Source organism: Triplophysa rosa, linkage group LG5 (genome assembly GCF_024868665.1).
Source record: "Triplophysa rosa linkage group LG5, Trosa_1v2, whole genome shotgun sequence".
NCBI lineage: Eukaryota > Metazoa > Chordata > Actinopteri > Cypriniformes > Nemacheilidae > Triplophysa > Triplophysa rosa.
Window position 1 is genome coordinate 17093210 of NC_079894.1, and position 19379 is coordinate 17112588.

General features: G+C 36.8%; 1 protein-coding gene across 1 annotated transcript; it reads right to left on the minus strand.

The window, feature by feature from the left end:
• Positions 1–286: 286 nt before the first annotated feature.
• prtfdc1b (phosphoribosyl transferase domain containing 1b) lies at positions 287–7996 on the minus strand. The gene is made up of 9 exons (XM_057334910.1): positions 7857–7996; positions 7512–7618; positions 6982–7165; positions 5398–5463; positions 4285–4302; positions 3731–3813; positions 3532–3578; positions 2534–2610; positions 287–1520 (listed from the first exon to the last, which is right to left on the minus strand). The coding sequence occupies exons 1-9, from the start codon at positions 7926–7928 to the stop codon at positions 1473–1475; spliced, it is 702 nt and encodes a 233-aa protein (XP_057190893.1). The 5' UTR covers positions 7929–7996; the 3' UTR covers positions 287–1472.
• Between the last annotated feature and the right edge of the window lie 11383 nt (positions 7997–19379).

Consider the following 19379-nt stretch of genomic DNA (forward strand, 5'->3'; position numbering starts at 1 on the left):
GAAACGCACCACAGAATTCACATGCATCGAACAATGAAAGAGGCTGGTGAAAAAATAAGCAATTGAGGCTGTTACGTAACACACACCCAGATATGCTCTGATGTACTTCATCCCATTGTGCGTGTACAGGTGTATGGCATGTTTGAGTTCTTTCACTGTAGTATGACTGCTGCTCTATACGTAACAAAGCCACATCAAATGCTCCGTCAACAAACAGGCATGCTTTCATCTGTATTGTTCTGTACATGAAATGAAAAGTGACGTACACGACAACAAATACGAATCCATTTGGTTTTAATGTTGTTAAAATACATGAAGATATTATAAAATGTAAACATTATGACAACTCTTTGAATACAAAACGACAGTTTATAAAAGTAGGGCACTAATTGTAAAGCTAATTCACATTTTATTCTAAAGAAAATCTGCTGGTGAAAAGTGAGCATGCTGTGTCAAGTGTTATACATTACCAAGCTTAAATTATGACAGCAAGTAAACAACTATTCATGGATGGGTAAAACACAAGAGTTAAAATATGCTACATTCTTGTCCACACCTTGTATGAAGAACATAGCTATTCCAAACATAGCTATTAAAGCTATTATTCACTTTTTTTTCAATTTTCACTTAAAGGGACAGTTCACCCCAAAAAAATAAAATTCTGTCTGCATTTACTCACCCTCAAGTTGTTCCAAAAAATACTTGCAGAGAAAGATATTTGGAAGAATGTTTCCCATTTTTCCTACTATGGTAGTCAATGGTGGTCAAAAACAGTTAGTTGAGCATTCTTACAAATATCTTTCTCAGTTTTCATCAGAACAAAGAAATTTATACAGATTTGGAACAAGTCGAGGGTAAGTAGATGACAGAATTTTCATTTTTGGGTGAACTGTCCCTTTAATAGCTACAGTATGTTCGCAATAGCATACTGTAACATGCTACTTTTACTATTTCTACAGTATGTGCTGTCTACACTGTTCATAGCATGCACATTACATTTACATAGCATCCGACCCTACATCCGACCCTACCCTGACTTTTTATTTCTAATGTAATGAATGAACCAGAATTATGTACAGACACAACTTTATACATTGCTATTATCTTTCATTATTTGTCTTGAAAGCTGACTAAATATCTCTTTTACTTTCTAAGTTGATAAATAGTAGGCACTTGTGATGCAGTGTGATGGAATGAGGCCATGTGACAATGTACAATATCACTGCTTAATACTATTATTGTGGAATAATTGCTAAAAAGTGTTTAAAAAACTAAAAAGGCAATAGGGATATACTGCACAGTTGTCATTTAGTAAGTGGTTTTCAATTCCAAACATAGCCATAGACAGGACCGTAAGAAACAACAGCAGGATCTTCTGTGAAAAAGTGTCTGATAACACCTTATATGTGATGTATGGTCGACATCCATCCTCCCGAGTCAACATTCTGATATTGACCTAAAAAGTGAGACCTTCAAACCTTATATTTCTGTTTCCCGCTATCGCTGATCACACATATGTGCTGTGAAAGGGGGCAGAGAAAGACAAACATCATCATAAGTCATTTAGCACAACACACTACACGCATCAATGAGAACAAATCTTAATACAAATCTAATCACCTCTCCCTTTATAGACAGCGAGAAAACTGAAATATAGACAGAAAGACAATACAAAAACCTACAGAAAGACAAAGACTGACATAAAGCTGGAAAGAAAAAAAATCAGATCCATATTCCACCTCAACTGAAACAAAAGTGACAGATCTGTAATGCTTTACTTGACTCACAGTTTAATCCAATATAGTTTTTTTTACTAAGCGTGACACAAGGCATTCTGGGATTGTGCTTCCTTAGGTTTTGATCAAAATGGAGTATCTAGAAATCAGTATAATGCTGTAGCCTACATCAGATGACTTATACCAGGATGATGTCAGCAGATACCAACATGAGAGCTACTGTCTGTCTATGTATGCATGTGAGAGATAGATTCTAGATCGCTGGATAATTAAGTTGAACAGCCCGGGGCGTTCTCTGAAGTGGGTGTCATTTTTCACAACAGCTCACTTACCCCTAGCAACCAGCCCTCCAAAGGGAGATAAATAGAACACTGCAGCTACAGAGAGAGATTTTCCTTCCTAATTCTCACACTGCTAATGCAGTCTGTCATTTCAGGCTTTGGGTAGTCATTACAGACATGCTTCAATAATACATCATTACAGTTCAGTTAAAGCAAACATAAAATAACTGTTAAGGGAATTTTAAAAGGAAAGTTCTGCATGTTAGCGCTTGATATGCTGATCTCACTCCGGCTGTTGCTTATAAATTCTGGAATATGTAGACAAACGGGTGGAGTCCTTCCTTAGGGGAGGTTCTGGCAATAAGCCTTTAAAAAGCTTTTTGACAGAAGTGTCAAACAACATTTATGCAGACTGGCATACACACAATAAAAAAGAATTCATGTCAGCATAATCATCATGTCAGTTTTTATTCAAACTAACACCGATGTGCCAAATGTTGATAAAGAGAGTCTTACATTTAGATCTCTGAAGTATTCATTGTAATCCAAGGCATAACCGACCACAAAGCGATTGGCGATTTCAAATCCAACATCTGGAATAAAGATCACATTAAGCATTGAAAATTTAATTTTAGTTTGTATTTAAACCATCAATAGTTCCATTTATCATATAATGTCTCAAAGTAATCAAATGCAAAAAAATCTAAATGACACAATAAACATCAGTAGGCCTAAGTGCCTTTAAAATTGTTGGCTTTTGGCTGTGCCACATGCAGCAAAAGACATTTTGAGACACATTCAAAAATTTGTATGGGAAATAAAAATGCTGACCCATCTTAAAGTCTGCAAAGAAATGAAAAGTGCCGATCTTGTGTGCATTCACATACAGTACCTGAAGCATCATCACGTAAATACAAATCATATGCAAACCATTTGAGAACAGCTCGACCAAAAATTCAAATCTTAATTTACTCATTCTTGTCTTTTCAAACCTGTACACTCTTAAAAATAAAGGTGCTTAAAGGGTTCTTCACAGCTATGCCACAGAAGAACCATTTTTGGTTCCACAAAGAACCATTCAGTCAAAGGTTCTTTAAAGAACCATCTCTCTCTTACCTTTTTATAATCTGAAGAACCTTTTGTGAAACAGAAGGGTTCTTCAGATGTTAAACGTTCTTTATGGAAACAAAAGGTTCTTCGATGCCATTGAAGCACCTTTTTTTAGCGTGTATGATTTTTCCTTCATTTGGGAAAAACAAAGGAGATGTTGCAAAGATACAACGTCCAAGCTGATCTAATTGATAAAAGAAATGGGGCTGTCAAGCTCCAAAGAGGACAAAACATAGACATGTTAGATAAGTTATGACTGTAGACACTTGTTTTCCAAGTCTTCTTGTCATGTGAAAACTTTGTGTGGAAAAAATGATCCACAGAAGTCATACAATTTTAAAATGAGTTGAGCAGATGACGGAATTGTAATATCTTGGGAAGTATCCCTAACAGTCATCACTTACAGTCTGGCACGTAACCTGACCCACTAGGCACCCTTTTCACCAGCAAACTGCAACAGATACAAAAATATTCCCAAAAATCACACAAACCGATGAACATATTTCTTAGAAGATCCACACAACCATACAGAAACGATGAAAATGTGGGTTAGGGGGAAAGTAATAATTTGTTTCTGAGTTTAGCTTTAGTCTCTGGACTCACCTAGCTACTTTGATAATCTTGGGCCCAAACGCTTTAACATGATCCAGCAGAGTCTTCATGGTCTTTCCAGTGTCCACGATGGCCTATGAGAAGCAAGTCACAAATATGAAATGTCATCAAAGACAAAAGATATAAACTAATACATGTCTTGGTAAAATGCATGCATCATATATATATATAATATAATTTAACAAACTGTGTGTTGAAGTTATTGTCTGTTGTATGTATGCTACAAATGTATATATATACATGGTTTTATTGCATGAGGAAGATTGGCAAAATTGGCAATTAGGATTAAAAACATCACTTGGAACATTGAAAACAAGTCCCTTGAAACACTGAATGAACCTTTTATCATTGGAATAAATGGGCGAACAAACGGTACAGGCTTGACTGACCTCTGAAACGCTCATTCATATTGAAAGAATGAGACTGTAAGAAAAGGAATTTGCAATAAGACATCTGAAAGCCTATTTCTTTAAAAGGATATTAAATAAACAAAGAGTGGTATGAGTTTATCTAGACAGACAGAGCTAATCTGACAGCAGATTTACCTCCACAATCAGGACATTCTTCAGTACATGTAAAGAGAAAGACAAGAAAGAACTGACTGTTAATACGCTGGGTGTATAAACATCACAACATTCATCAAATGAAGCAGACACACAGAAGTAGGGCACACCAGATTATTTCAATAAATCTCATGAAACAAAAGTTTTAAAAGGAAATGTTATTAAAAACCCATATTTAAAGAGAGTTGTTTTTATTTGTCACATTATTTAATTTATTAAAGAAATACCAGACAATATTCTTACTGCATTACATAATTACATTTATTTATGAAGAAAACGTATTTAACATTTATCGAATCTTATAATGCGTAAAATATAAGGAGACTTGCTTTCATGGGATTCCTTTATAAGATTTACATTCATTTGATTTTAGCTTTCTTGGATTATAACAGTATGACATATTTTAATGAAAAACAAACCCTCTTAGCATAAAATTAGTTTAGTGCTGTCTGGAAGCCTCCAAACCAATGAAAAAATATATTAACAATACATTATCTGTCTAGACTCAGTCTCAGCTTCATTAATTCAACACTGCACCATAGACATAAAGCTCAGCTCAGCGATTAAGTTTTCTGATCCAAAAGTTTTTCCTGTATCACATCAACATTAAACCAACCAGAAACCCAAAGCAAATGCCATGGTCCCTGCAGACCAATGTCAGTTACTCACTCTCATTTCTCTGATGTACAATCTCTATTTCCCATCATGCAACAAGAAGTGTTTCTACATTTAGAAAAAAGATCATGCTGAGGTCATGACCTGAGCCTTTGAGACAGAAAACAGGGTGAAAAATTGTGAGAGTCTCTGAGTCTCTCTCTCTCTCTCTCTCTCTCTCTCTCTCTCTCTATTCAAGGAATAACCTCTATAACCTCTTAATTATAGCTCACATATACACAGCTTCAGCATCTTCTCATTCATTTCAGATCTGTGGTTCTGATTGGATGATGATGTGATATCAATTGTGATTAGCGATTATCAATTACTTTACTGCACTATGATTTAATATAACCATTAGCATTCACTGTATGGAAAAAAGCAACATCAACATGTGTTCTTTTCCTAAAGCAAAATATAAGAAGCCAAAGAATGTTTTACCTTTCCACTCAACACAGGGAGATTCTCTGCTCCCTCTATGCGGAGATCTTGAGTTGACTGGTCGTTCTGGTTTGAAATAAAAACGTGAAATAACAGATTAATTACAAATTAATACAAACAAATTAATAATTAGCATTATTTAAAAACTATCAACTGTTTTTTCAAAGTAATTTTAAAGTACAATAAATACAATTTCCTCTATGCCAGCCTGTGTTTATCAACTGTATTTTGCTTTAGTTCAACTATTTTAGGAATGTGGTGAAACATAACAGCACTGTGACCTCTTCAAACCATCCTTCCTTTCAAAGTTCATATAGGAAATCAATTGACCTTGCCATCTCAAAGACTGAGGGGAAAAACCAAACTTCACAAAAATAAAGTCATGACGCCCTCTGTTGACTAAAAGATGCACTACACCCAAACACAGCAGATATACACAATTCAATAAGGTTAAAGAAAGCTTAATTTGAGTAAAAGTAAGAAAGTACTAGATTTAAATATAAAAGGTAAAAATATACTTTATAATGTAGTGAAGTAGCTTTTTCCAAAGTAAAAGTACAGAATAAATCATTCCAAATGTACTTAAGTTTAGTAAAAATACTACACCTATCAGCTCTTTCACAATAAGACTCAGAACATGTATTGTATATTAAAGGGATATTTCAGAGGCAAAACTAAATTTGACTTTATGACTTTCTTCTTGAAGAATAATGCAGTCAAAGTTATATTACCACTTATCATTTTTCTTCCAAGCAGTAGAATGGGAGTGAACAGGGGGAAATTTTTTGAAGCTCCAAAAAGTGCATCCATCCATCCATCCATCCATCCATCAATCAAAGAAGAACGGGCTCGACACGGCTCTGTGGTCTTAACACAGGTCTTCTGAAGTGAATCAATGCGTTTGTTTAAGAGAAATATCCACATTGAAAGCGCTATTAACGTTAATGTCTAACTTTTGATATCCTTCAGTTGCGCGTGAACCTGGGGCTTGTTTTTTCCAGCAAATGATGCAAGCATGTTGTGAGTTCCAGTGACAAATGCAGCATTTTTCGTTTTGTTCCAATATGATATCGTCTCCTCTGTGCGGGAGCTTTCGTCACCGTCATTTTCCGGAAAAACAAGCCTCTGGTTCATGCGCAGCCGAGGGATAACGGAAGCTAGACAACAATGTTAATAGCGCTGTCAAAATGGATGTTTCTCTTAAACAAATGCATCGATTCGCTTCAGAAGACCTGTGTTAAGACCACAGAGCCGTGTCGAGCCCGTTCTTCTTTGATTGATGGATGGATGGATGCACTTTTTGGAGCTTCAAAAAATTTCCCCGTTCACTCCCATTCTACTGCTTGGAAGAAAAATGATAAGTGGTAATATAACTCCGACTGCATTATTCTTCAAGAAGAAAGTCATATTTCTAATGCATGCACTTGTGATTCATCATATGACCCAAGCCAGTTTCATTCCACTTTGTAGTTCATGCTAAACTGGCCTAGTATTAAAATTAGGGTAAGCAAAAAAATATGAAACAGAACAGAACAGATATTTCAAACCTGACAAACTCCAAATTAGTATTGTTAGTGTGCTCACCAGGTAGCTCTTGAGACGTATGAAGTCCACCCTCATTGGAAGGGTCTTGCTGGAGTTACAGCACAAGACTTCGATGCGCTCCACCAGGTCAGCGCAGAACTGATAACCCCCCTTAAGCACACACAGAACAACGATGTCATGATCGCCAAGATCATCCATGATGTTCCTCGCCAGCCTCTCTGTCCTGCAAAGCACCAGAACATTTTCTAATTATTTACTTAATGGTTTGTTTGGAAAAAGGAAGCTCAGAGGATCTAAAAATGTAGACATATAGGGAGGTTTTGCAATTTAACTGATCCCGAATCCCGAAGTCTGTGGAAGCTGTGACAGTATTAAATGTATTAAGTGCATCCACATGCAAATCTAAATGTAATTAAGCTTTTTGCATGACAATTTTCAGATATATTCAACTCAAATGTTTTACTTAGAACTTCTAAGTTAGAAACATGTGGTTAATCAAAGGCATTTCTAGGTTTAATCAATAGTAGTACAAATGATCTTGCTTCTGAATGACGTCACGCCGGACATACCTATCCATGATAATTCCATGGGGGATGTAGACGCACTCAAGATCCCCCAAATAATGCTCTGGAAAAGTGAAAAGATCCAAGGGGTATCCAGGCCAGGCATCTCGAATCTATAAAATACAGATGAATTGAGACGACACACATATAAACACTCGATTCTTGATATAACTTAGGTTTATAGCTAAGTTAAAGTGGTTTATTGCGAAGTTAGTGGCTGCAAAATCGTAGTTGCTAGCTTCGACGTGGTCACTTTAAAACTTTACTGTCTTTTTCAATCATCTGCTTCAGATCGTTCAAACTAAGGCAAGTTTAAGAACTCGTTTACGGGAGCACAGAAGCACTCCTTACCACGACGCCTCGATCCATGTGTGTTTGTTTACGCTCCGATAGTGCCATGTTGGAATCTTTTGGTAAATTCATCTTCAGCTAACGTAATGAATGGAACTCCGCTCCGCTCGCGTCCACATTGGTCAAGTAGACTGCAGCGCGGTGACGTCATGCACTTATAAGTGCGCATGCGCCATACAAAAAAGTTTGTTTACTTCCGTATGTTGATACGAACGTGTTCAAACACGAGGATGGATTCGATTTCTATGGCACTAAGTGAATGAGCATATTTTTGGTGTCTTTACAATGTGTCTTTATGTTTACTGATTTGTATTACAGTGCTGTCTTTATCAAAGTCCTAGAGGATGTCATTAAAAAACGTTAAAACATTTTGTGATATGTTCACATTTTAAATGGCATGGTTTCTTTTTAAATATGTTTTTAAAAGCCCTTAAACAAAATAAGGCTTTAAAATATCAGAGCTTTTACATTTTTTCAATGTTTTTATTATTTAGTATTATGTTATGTTTAATTTAATATTGTACTTTACAGACAACTAGCACAACATGTAAATCCTGGGACATGGAGGGAGTGCCGCTGTGATGATAATACAGCAAGCAGCAGCCATAAGCATTGTAGGCCTTACCAGCTTTTGATGATTTCACTTCATTAATGTGTGTGTGTGTGTGTGTGTGTGTGTGTGTGTGTGTGTGTGTGTGTGTGTGTGTGTGGTGCGTGCGTGCGTGCGTGCGTGCGTGCGTGCGTGCGTGCGTGGTGCGTGCGTGCGTGCGTGCGTGCGTGCGTGCGTGCGTGCGTGCGTGCGTGCGTGCGTGCGTGCGTGCGTGCGTGCGTGCGTGCGTGCGTGCGTGCGTGTGTACACACATAATACATATACAGGTACATCTCAAAAAATTTAGAATATCGTGAAAAAGGTCAATATTTTTTGTCACTCATTTCAGAAAGTGAAACCCATATATTATATAGATTCATTACACATAGAGTGAAATATTTCAAGCCTTTATTTCTTGAAATTTTGATGATTATGGCTTACAGATAATGAAAACCCAAAATTCAGTGTCTCAGAAAATAGAATATTACATAAGATCAATAAAAAAAGGATATTTTAAACAGAAATGTTTGACCTTTTTCATGAAAACTTTTAATTTTGTATACAATTGTACTTTTCTTTCATGTCTGCTCTAATGTGCTCTAATTTAATATTGTAGTATGCAGTCTACATTGTTATGGAGGTCTCTATTTTATGGAGGTAAACCTTTGTTTCCAAAGACTCATCTTTTTATTATTAGCCCCTTGAGTACCGAATCAAAAACACTATTGTAAACAATTAAGACGCTATTTTTATAATTTGTGGATCCAACTTTAGAGGCATTATTTGGAAATTTCCTTTTAGTACTTAATTTATTTAATGACTGTGACATTCTTGGACATCAGTGCGGGGCAGGGAATGACATGCGCGTGATGTGCTGCTGATGTCCCTTGCCATGGTTTTAAACGGCGCCATCCGTCTGGAGCGAAAAAAAGGTAAACGCCAACAACGCAAAGTAAAAGAACAAGAGGCATGTGTTTTCATAGTATTTTAAACTCTTGTTTAGTTTTTGCCAAATTATGCAAGAACGTATTTACAAATTAAGTATGGACACACTTAAGTTCGTTGCTTGAGGTTGGACGTTTGATATTCGTGAATTTAGGGACCGTCTCCAATGTTACATACACATTAATACACGTTTCTAACTTCCGTAGCATTTAAAGGGGATAACTTAGACCACAAAACCAGCTCTACAGTGTTCATGTGGGTGTCAGCTATAATGCACACCTTTTGATTTTTTATATTTATTACAGCAAACTGTGAAGTCATAAGTAAATATTGCCATGTGTTTTGCTGTGTATATTATACCCATCTACTATATGGGTTCCTTCAAAAGATATATATTTACAGCTCAATAACATTTAGAGGGAATGATTTACAGGACTAAAACAACTACATTGTTCATGTGAGTTTCCGCTATAATGCACACCACTGCAATCCACTGCATTTGGTTTGCCTATGATAATATGTAAAAAAATTTAGAGAATTATTGATGTGTTTTCGTATACTTGGCTTTATTAAGTAAACTATATTTATCATGCTTTATTTTTGTTAATCACTCATTTGGTTAGAAAAACACACCACTTATAGTTATGCCACACCACATAACGTTATAGTTTTTTTTACAGCTAGATGGTTCCAAGCCACGTGTTAATTAAGGAAAATAATAATTTACATGTCAAACAAAATGTGAACTTTATTTTAGAATTAATTGTTCTTACTGTCTGTTTAATGTTTTTTTATCTTTCAGTCTTTATTCGTTTAAGTGTGTTAATTGATTTATATGTTTTATTTCTTATAGTCTACAGCTATGTATATATCTAGTTTGAACTATTATGACAAGGGCCCTTCAAAAAGGTATGCTTAGGGCCCCCAGATGTCTAGGTTCGGCACTTGTACTCTATTACGATTAGTGATTTCAGGAAAATAAAGCAGCTCAGGATGATTCTCACAGTTTTTCACTTGCGCGTTAGGGCGCCACCTGCTGGGCGCCAAAACTAGCTCGTTTGGCTGCAAATGCACAAATCACTTTTGCATCATATATCACACAGATATGTGGTGCAAAATGAGAGTGTGTGCGAACTTGTGTCAGAGACTCGCAGCAGCAGATTCAAGCAGTTGTAGTTATGCTCTTGTGTTTGTGCTAAAACAATGTGCAAGAATAAAACCTTTAATTTGTGAGAAAATATTTGACAAGCATTCAACTCTCATTGCATGAATTCACATACTGTTTGCGGATGTGCAAAACTCGTCTGTGAACGCACGTCTTTTGGTGCAGGTGTGTGAATGTGTTTTGCACCATATTTACTGCAGCATTTGTAGCAAAAAATGTGAGTGCACGAGTATCTCAGTTTGTGATTTGTTGAACTGGATTTGTGCACTTGCACTGAAGGATTCAAGAAGGTTTAACTGTTGTGTTGTGTTTGCGGGAGAGAGAAAAAATCTACAAGTTTGCAACTTCGAATTTTTACTACAAATTTACAGATACACATGTGTGGCCGACCTCTACAACTACAAATTCCATTCTCACAGGTGCTCAGTAGTTTTGCACCAAAAATACCTTCATACTGAGGCCCATTGTTGTGCCATTCATCCATGACCATCACCTCATGTTGCAGCATGATAATGCACGGCCCCTTGTTGCAAGGATCTGTACACAATTCCTGGAAGCTGAAAACAGTCTAGCGGCTGACGACTGGCAGACACCCCAATCAGCACCCACCGCACTCACCTCTTACACTAAGAAAATGCACTCCATTAAAAGTCGTTATTCTTGAACAGTGGACTTAGCCTACTTAGAAGTAAATATAGCCCAAATTGTTTTCACTTTCATTACTACACACCTTAGAAAGCAAAAAGCTCATGGTTTTCCATTTCCGGTATGAGTACGCTGTGCGCATTTGGCTGCCGCTTCATACTGGGCTGTTTGTTTGTTTTGTCTTGTTTAAACTGTTTGTTCTACGTCTTACTCAATTATAAATGGACTTCAACTTTAATCTGACTTTAACTGGACAATTCACTGTGCAGAGGTGGAGTGCCCCGCCACAGTATGTCGCTTGTTATGTTGTTTCATCCGGCCTACCTGAACCCGCTGGCCTGCCTGCCTGGTAGTGTTTATTGTGTGGATGCCGCGGACGGAGTGTCTGCTTCCCGGGCGGGAGTTCTTTCGCTTGTCGTTTGGGGTCTGCACTGCTCTGCGTGTTGTTCCCGTATGCCACTCGGGGCCTGGAGTCTGTACTCGTTGGACTCCGTAATGTTCTACTTGAGGCATGCACAATTTGACGCAGGTTGTTCAGTGTGTCGCTCTATGAGGGACTACTTTAGTTGCTGCATTTTTGTTTTACTGTTCCTGCTCCAAAGACTTTTTGGTCAGATAATTGTATATTTCTCACGTTGGACTCTTGTGTTAAATCAAGTACCATGATTGTTTGTGGTGTTTGATGTGTATATTGTATGATTTCTTGTATTTTTCTGTTCTTGTTGTGTTCATGTTTTTGTAAAGCGCTTTGAGCTCTGGAAAAGCGCTATATAAATTAAACATTATTATTATTATTATATCTCTCATTTTGGGAGTGTTACAGTCTGCGTGACTGCCAATGCCAACAATTCTCTTTTTCCACAACCCTGTTCCCTGTTGAAAACAGCACAGGCTGGTTAGGTAAGTTTTGAAGCATGGTAGCTGGTTTAAGTTGGTCATGTGCTGGTTTAAACTGGTCATTTGCTGGTCCTTAGCTGGTCATGTGATGTAAACCAGCACATGACCAGCTTAGGACCAGCTCATGACCAGCTTAAACCAGCACAAACAAGCCACGATGCTTCAAAACGTAACCAGCATATGCTGTTTTTTTTAACCGGGTTTGCATGGTTATTGACACATGCCTTTGCCTTTGTTTGATTAATAATGGATTTATTCCCTAACAGGTCTTGACACCAACCTTTTCTGTTTTATGCCGCTTTAATAAATATTTGTTTTGTTCTGTTTAGCATTTGAGTCTGTCCTAACAGAACCTGACAAGGGTCTTGAAACAGAAGTAATACTTAAAAATGAATAAATACAAAAAACATATTTATTTGTCAGAAGGGCACATAATTAAGCTTATTAAGCAATGTCATACAAAATTAGGCTTAATAACAATATAGCCCACTGTTTAAGGATGAAATTATTCAATCTCATTTGTGGGTTAGATAACAGTACAATACATAACATAAGAATTAAATGATCACAATGAAACATTAACATTTTGGCAGATATAATATTATTATTCAATTATAAATTACCTAAATGATAATAAAACTGGCCTCAACATCCTTTGATTCCATTCATAGACTTTGTTCTATGGTGTTTGAGGACCTCTTGTGGACATCAGATACAACTGCAGACATGTATTTTGTCCCAAAATATACAAAAAAATCATGTGAATCGGTGTCAATTGTAATCTTTTACACTTCCACATGAAAAAATAGTGTAGTATGATAAGCATTTGCTAAAGTGAATTGTAGTAAGATTATTAGATATTATAGTGTTTTTGAACATTACCATAGTAAATGATACTATAGTATTTACCACAGCTTGTCAGTTTACAATATTTAATACAACAGAATACTGCAATGTACATAGAAAATATAATTTCCATAATACAGTCTACTACTGCTTACTATCACTATATACATTACTATAGGCTACTATAGTAAACACTTGAGTGCATTACAGTATTTTTTATTTGTGCTATTGAACGTTTTTAAGAATGTGTCTGCAGTTTTAAAGCCATAATTTCTCTACCTCTTGTATTTTGAAATGCCATCTTCCTTGTCTATGTCACTATGATGTGTATTTAGCTTACCTATACGGAAAAACGAATGACATAGGACCACGTGCAATGTCATGCATGAATGACACGTGGTTACGTCAATGATGACGTCACGACTATATGTTTAATACATTTTATGCAATTTTTCCCGTTTTAGGACTTGCCATTGAATACAACAAAGACGTCTGTACACGAAATTACGTCTTTAGGCGCAATAACGCGTCCACGCGTTATTTCGTCTGTACACGTTACGTCTAACGAAATATTTGCCAAAACGGCCTTCCATACACATGCACAGTAACGAATGCTTGACTGCAACACGTTAAATTGCATGCGCGCTATAGCATGCATGACTGCAGCAAGGGGTATCTCACATTGGTAGGAACAGTGACGACACTTGTGAAGACGTCACCCGTGGTGCAAAACACAGGCTAGGAGAGATCTCTGGAATACATTTTTACATTTTAAATTTAATTTTGAAAATGTGCCTTGTCATTTATGCAAACATTCATTTGAAGATACAGAACATATATTTTTTACTTGTTATTTGTCTTAGTCTTTCTGGAAAGCTTTGCATGACTGGATGGTAGAGAGGGGTATAGTTGCTGATGATTTCACTCTCACTTCACAAGAACCAAAGAGCTACCAAAGAGTGCTCTGTTTTGAACGATTTGATTAATATTATTACATTATTAGTGGGGATGTAACGGTATTGTAAATATCGAAGTATCGCGATAGCATTTTTTCTCTCGATACTATCGTGGTCGCATGACGATAGATCTTCCAGGCAAAGTGTAGTTTTTTCAGCCGAATGGAGCGAGTTGAGGGAAGCGGGAACTACAATTCCCATCAACCCATGCGTGCCCATCATCCTCTGCGCTCTGCTGCCGCCCGCTACAGATCAAGTTGAGCGAAAATGGCGGATGCCGCTAGTGGCATAGAAATGGATTTACAAATTGTTGAAGCTAAAGCAAATTATAAATAGGATGTGTGGAAGTAGGGCTGGGCGGAATGACGGAATATTCCGTTACCGCGGAATAAAATGTCAACCGTAAGAGATTTTTCTATGTGACGCGCTTCTACCTCCAGTTTTGGGAGACGCGTGAGGAGTCACCAGAGACTCGCAGTGCAAAAACAAGCCCTAGAATAAACAAACCTAAAGACAGAGATTCGCAACACACTAAAAGTGCTCATCTAATAGAGAGTGAAGAGCGATAAAGACCTACAGTACAGACCCCATGAACACCAGTTTAGTCATATACTGTACTCTCATTGTTTGTGCATATTCATACTTTATTGTTATATATGTTGTCTATCTTCCTACTGTGTACATATGACATAGCCAGAAGATAAATATGAATAAATAATACAACTGATTATCAGAACTTAATTTGATATCTTTAGTACATTTTCATAACTTACCTACATTTTAACTATGGTGAGCATTTAAATGAACTGTAATAAACAAATTAGTTAAATCAATCTAAGAAAAATGAGGTATAAAATATAGAATTATAATGGGAGATTGTTTCATGAAATATATCGTTACCGTGAAATAAAATTACTCATTCCTTGAAATAGATTTTTGGCCATTCCGCCCACCTCTAGTTGAAGCTAAAGTGAATTATAAATCGCATGTGTGGAAGCATTTCGTTTTTCCGTAACAAGAAACGAGAAAAGGTGACGGACAGACAAAAAAACAATATGCAGACACTGCCAGACTGCGGTGAAGTACAATTCGGGGAATACGACTAATATGAAGAGCCATTTGTTACATCACCCCGAAAAGTTTCATGATGATACGAGAAGAAAAAAAATAGCAGTGAGTGAAGCAGTGAATGAGGCGAGTACCTGACTGGTTGTGAGTTGTTAAAAGTTGACAATCAACTCAAACTTTTTTCATTTTAATTTTTTCATGTTTCATGTTCTCAATTTTTATGTTATTAATTTTTATGCTATTATATTACTGTTCTTTGCACTTTAAAATTACCTAATCTAAAAATAATAAATGTGATCTTTGTTCAGTCATAGTTTAATAAACACTTATGCCACATTTTCCAAGTCTTCATTTGTTTTTTGTTTTTTTCCTGCACAAAATTCAATAAATATCGTATCGTAGTCTTCATATCGAGGTACTATCGTATCGTGAAATGTTGATATCATTACATCCCTAATTATTAGCGAAACACTTTATACATAAATGCAGATATTTTATCCTCCTTTGTTTATTGTATTTAGAAAGGATCTAAAATACTTCTCAGATGCCCTTAGTAAAATGAATAAATAAAAATTAATTTGTTTGTATTGTATAATATGTTGTAATTATATTATTTTTATATGATTTACTTTCTTATTATGTTTATTTATATTTTATGTTTTGCTTTATGGTTTGTTGGAATATTTGTTTTGTCTGGAAATAATATGGTTCTACTGTGTTGAGCCTTCCATACCAGGTTATTTTCCTTTGTATAGTTATAGATGCCATTTTGTTGTATTAAAATGATGTACTCAACAAAAAAAGAAAAAAAGTGAAAAAAAGGAGAGAGCTCTGGCTGCATTTGTACTTCTTTGTACATTATAATCTTTGATCAATAAAAAAAGAGAGAGTTCTACTGAAGAATATGGTTCTACTGTGTTGAGCCTTTCATACCAGGGCCCGTATTCTTAAAGCTTCTAAGAATCCTCTAAGAAAGCTCTTAATTTGTCTTAAAAACTTCTGTGTAGGAGTCTTATCTTAAAAGCGATTCAGGACCAATCTGAGAGCAACTTTGAGCAAGGAAAAGACAAAAACTTTTATTTTAGTGAGGAGGCGGGGCTGACATTGTTGCTATGTTTTACACGGTCTTTTAAAGACTGTGATTGGTTGGTTGGCCAAGAAGGAAAAAGGGCGCTGTTAAGTATGGGGTCGTTAGTTTGAAATTGCATAAATACTTTTTTCAGTTTCACAATACTCACGCACACACATGCACTATATATATGTGTGTGCGCGTGTGTGTATATATATATATATATATATATAATTTTTTGTTGTTGTTGTTAATATCAACGTATTTGATAGAAAATGAGCAGTGACACATGCTTCTGTAAGTTTCTGCTTCTGGTGAGTTGCTGAGCTCACCAGTGTGTTGTTTTTTTCTCAGAATGTACCAAATTGTCTATTTGGCCACTCTTAATGTTCCTGGGATCTTTCTGATGGATTTGTTGTGTTTTTGAAATCTTACTATGGTCTGTTTCACTTGCATGGAGATCTCCCTGAACCGCATGAAGTGGATTCACAGCAACAGCTTCCAAATGCAAACACCACATGTAGAATTCCAGACCTTTAACATGCTTCATTTATGAAGAAATTACTTAACGAAAAGCATATACCTGTTAATAAAACAGCTTTTGATTCGACTGTCCAATTACTTTTGGTCCCTAGGGGGAGCTACATATTAAAGAGCTGTAATTCCTAAACCTCTCAACTAATCTGGATTTGAATACATTCTAAATGAAGCTGAGAGTGTGCACTTTAACACAATATCCATTATATAACTGTAACTTGAATACATTTTGGTACACAGCTAAAATAATAATAAAATAATAATTGTCACAATAATAAAAAATGTGCCTCTGTCCAAATATTTATGGACCTAACTATGTCATAAATGCAGAGACAACTTACTTTTACCGTTTTTATTGTAATATTTCAATATTCAAAACATAAATCTTAAAAATAGGAATATTTGGAGAGGAATTGATGCCGTGAGAACATCCTTGCTTTCAGCACTGGACAGCTCCAGTCGTGTCTCTTCACCCCACCCAAATGCACGAGATTGACAAGAGCAAGAGCCATACCCAAGTCTCGAATTCAGTATGAGGGAAAATGGGCTTTTGAAAGAATCGCTTCCCCGTACGCGTTAGCCATTCGTTGATGGGACTATTGAGCAGCGCTACAAGAGAACCGTCGCTGTGAAATCAAATCTTCTTCATAGTCGCTCTCAAAACTGTAAGAAGAGACATCGCTACAGTATGTAAGAACTGCGAGAACCCTGGCTTGACTATAACATCAGGATATGTTTATCGTGTTGGGTACACAGTGTCACAGTGATCTACAGATGTGGGCGTTAAGGTTGTTGTGTGGATTTCTCGTACTGATCCAATAGAGTTCAGTAACTTTTGAGAACGCGCATCTCGATGTTTACCGTTCGCTGAGGAATGCTCGCACTTGTGAAGTGAACCTCAATGGTGTGTGTTATCCATCGTGCTTGTTGGCGTCGAGGTATGGATGCATTCCTGCTCTGTCTTCTTTTGCAAATGGGAATTGCGAAGGGATCAAATTATGGCTATGTGGAATGGTCGGTGAGCGACAAAGACGCAGAAATCAAGGCAAAATACCCTGTTTACAGCACACCTAATACTAAAGACAAGCTGCACCATCACCCGACCGTCTCCAACAACCCATCTGTCACCGAGCGAACCGTGGTGGCGCATAAGATCGAGGAGGATCTGCCACGGGTGGTCACCGCGTTTCTGCACACGGGGGACTCGAACACTCTGAAGCATGTCAATTGTTCCAGACGGTATGAGCTGAGCAGTCTCCGCGGTGGCGCGCACGTCGCCTTGCACTACTCCCTTCAAAGCATCCTCGACACCATGGCGCACGCCACCAACTTCCTAAACATGCTCCTGCAATCCAACACATCCAGGGAGCACCACATCGCGAAGGACATCCAGTGGTACCACGCGTTGGTGAGGAGTATGTTGGAATGGAATCCTAAAATCCATCGGGCAGTGGTGACATTTCACACGGAGTCACCAGAGGCGCCTGGTCCGCAGGTGTTTCTACAGGCAACCAGGGCCGAGAACCATATAGTGCTTCAAGATCTCTCCAGCACGGCGCACCATCACCTTAAAAACAAGACATCTGAGTCCGACTGGTATAACGACTTTAGGGACCGAAAGAGACACCAGCTACATAAAAGTCAAGGGTTTCCAGCATCACAAGACGGATATTTTTTAGACAGAACTCACGTCAAATGGTCTGCGCCCTACCTGGAGTGTGAGCATGGCAGTTTTGTTCCGCACTGGCTTTTAACACTCTCAGCAGGTTTCTATGGCTTGAAGAACAACAAAGCGCCAGAGTTTAGGTAAGGACAATTTATTAATTTTGTGACACATGATTTAGAAATTAATCAGCTTCAAATGTATGGACCTTGGTCTGTTTCACGCACACTTAAAATTGCGTTTACTCAGTTATTATTATTAAAAAAAAAAAAATAGAGAGGAGCGCAGTGACCACGGGCGGATTCGTCATCTATGACGTCAAAATAGAAGCAGAAATTCCAAATAAACACAACAGATGATAAAATCGTTCATATAGATATTCATATTTCTCAAATCACTCGATTATGTATAACAAAAAGTCAACTTCAAATTGATGACAACCTTTTATACAGTTCTGTTAAGCACCAACTCCTGTCCTGGGTCTATCGAATTAAATATTCAGGTTGAAGAGCCAATTGCCACACCCCCAAACACAGACATCAGATCAGACTTTTATTCTGACATGAGTTTGCAATCATAATAAGTTGTGGTTTCAAAATGACATGACCAAGTCAAACATAAAAATATTTTAAATGACTTAAAAAGGCTAAATTAAAATTATCTTATGATTTTAATTATGAATTTGACTAATTACATTGACAAATCTCATAGAAATCTTTGTAACTCTTATTAAAAAATGTTTTATAGCCTATATGGTAAAGTTCACTAGACACAGATGTATTCAGTTTTGTTCAGAGTGTAAAATTCAAACTTTCATGACTACCTCAATATACAACAACATTCTGTTAAGAATCATATAAAGTCATTATAGTTGTTAGCATTGTTAATAATGATTAATGTAAAGTATTACCTAAATATGTGACAGTGATTAATATTTACAGTAGCATTTAAATATGGTTGTTTAGGAATTCCTAAATGATGTGAGTATTATTGCTTTAGACTCTTACTAAGGCCGTAAGAAATTAAACTCTCAATCAATTCATTTCAAAACAAATTTACTGTTTAGTTCAGGTTCCTGAGCTTTACACCTCTTCATATCACCCACACATCAGCTCACAAATCCTGCTCCAAGCAATTTTAGAA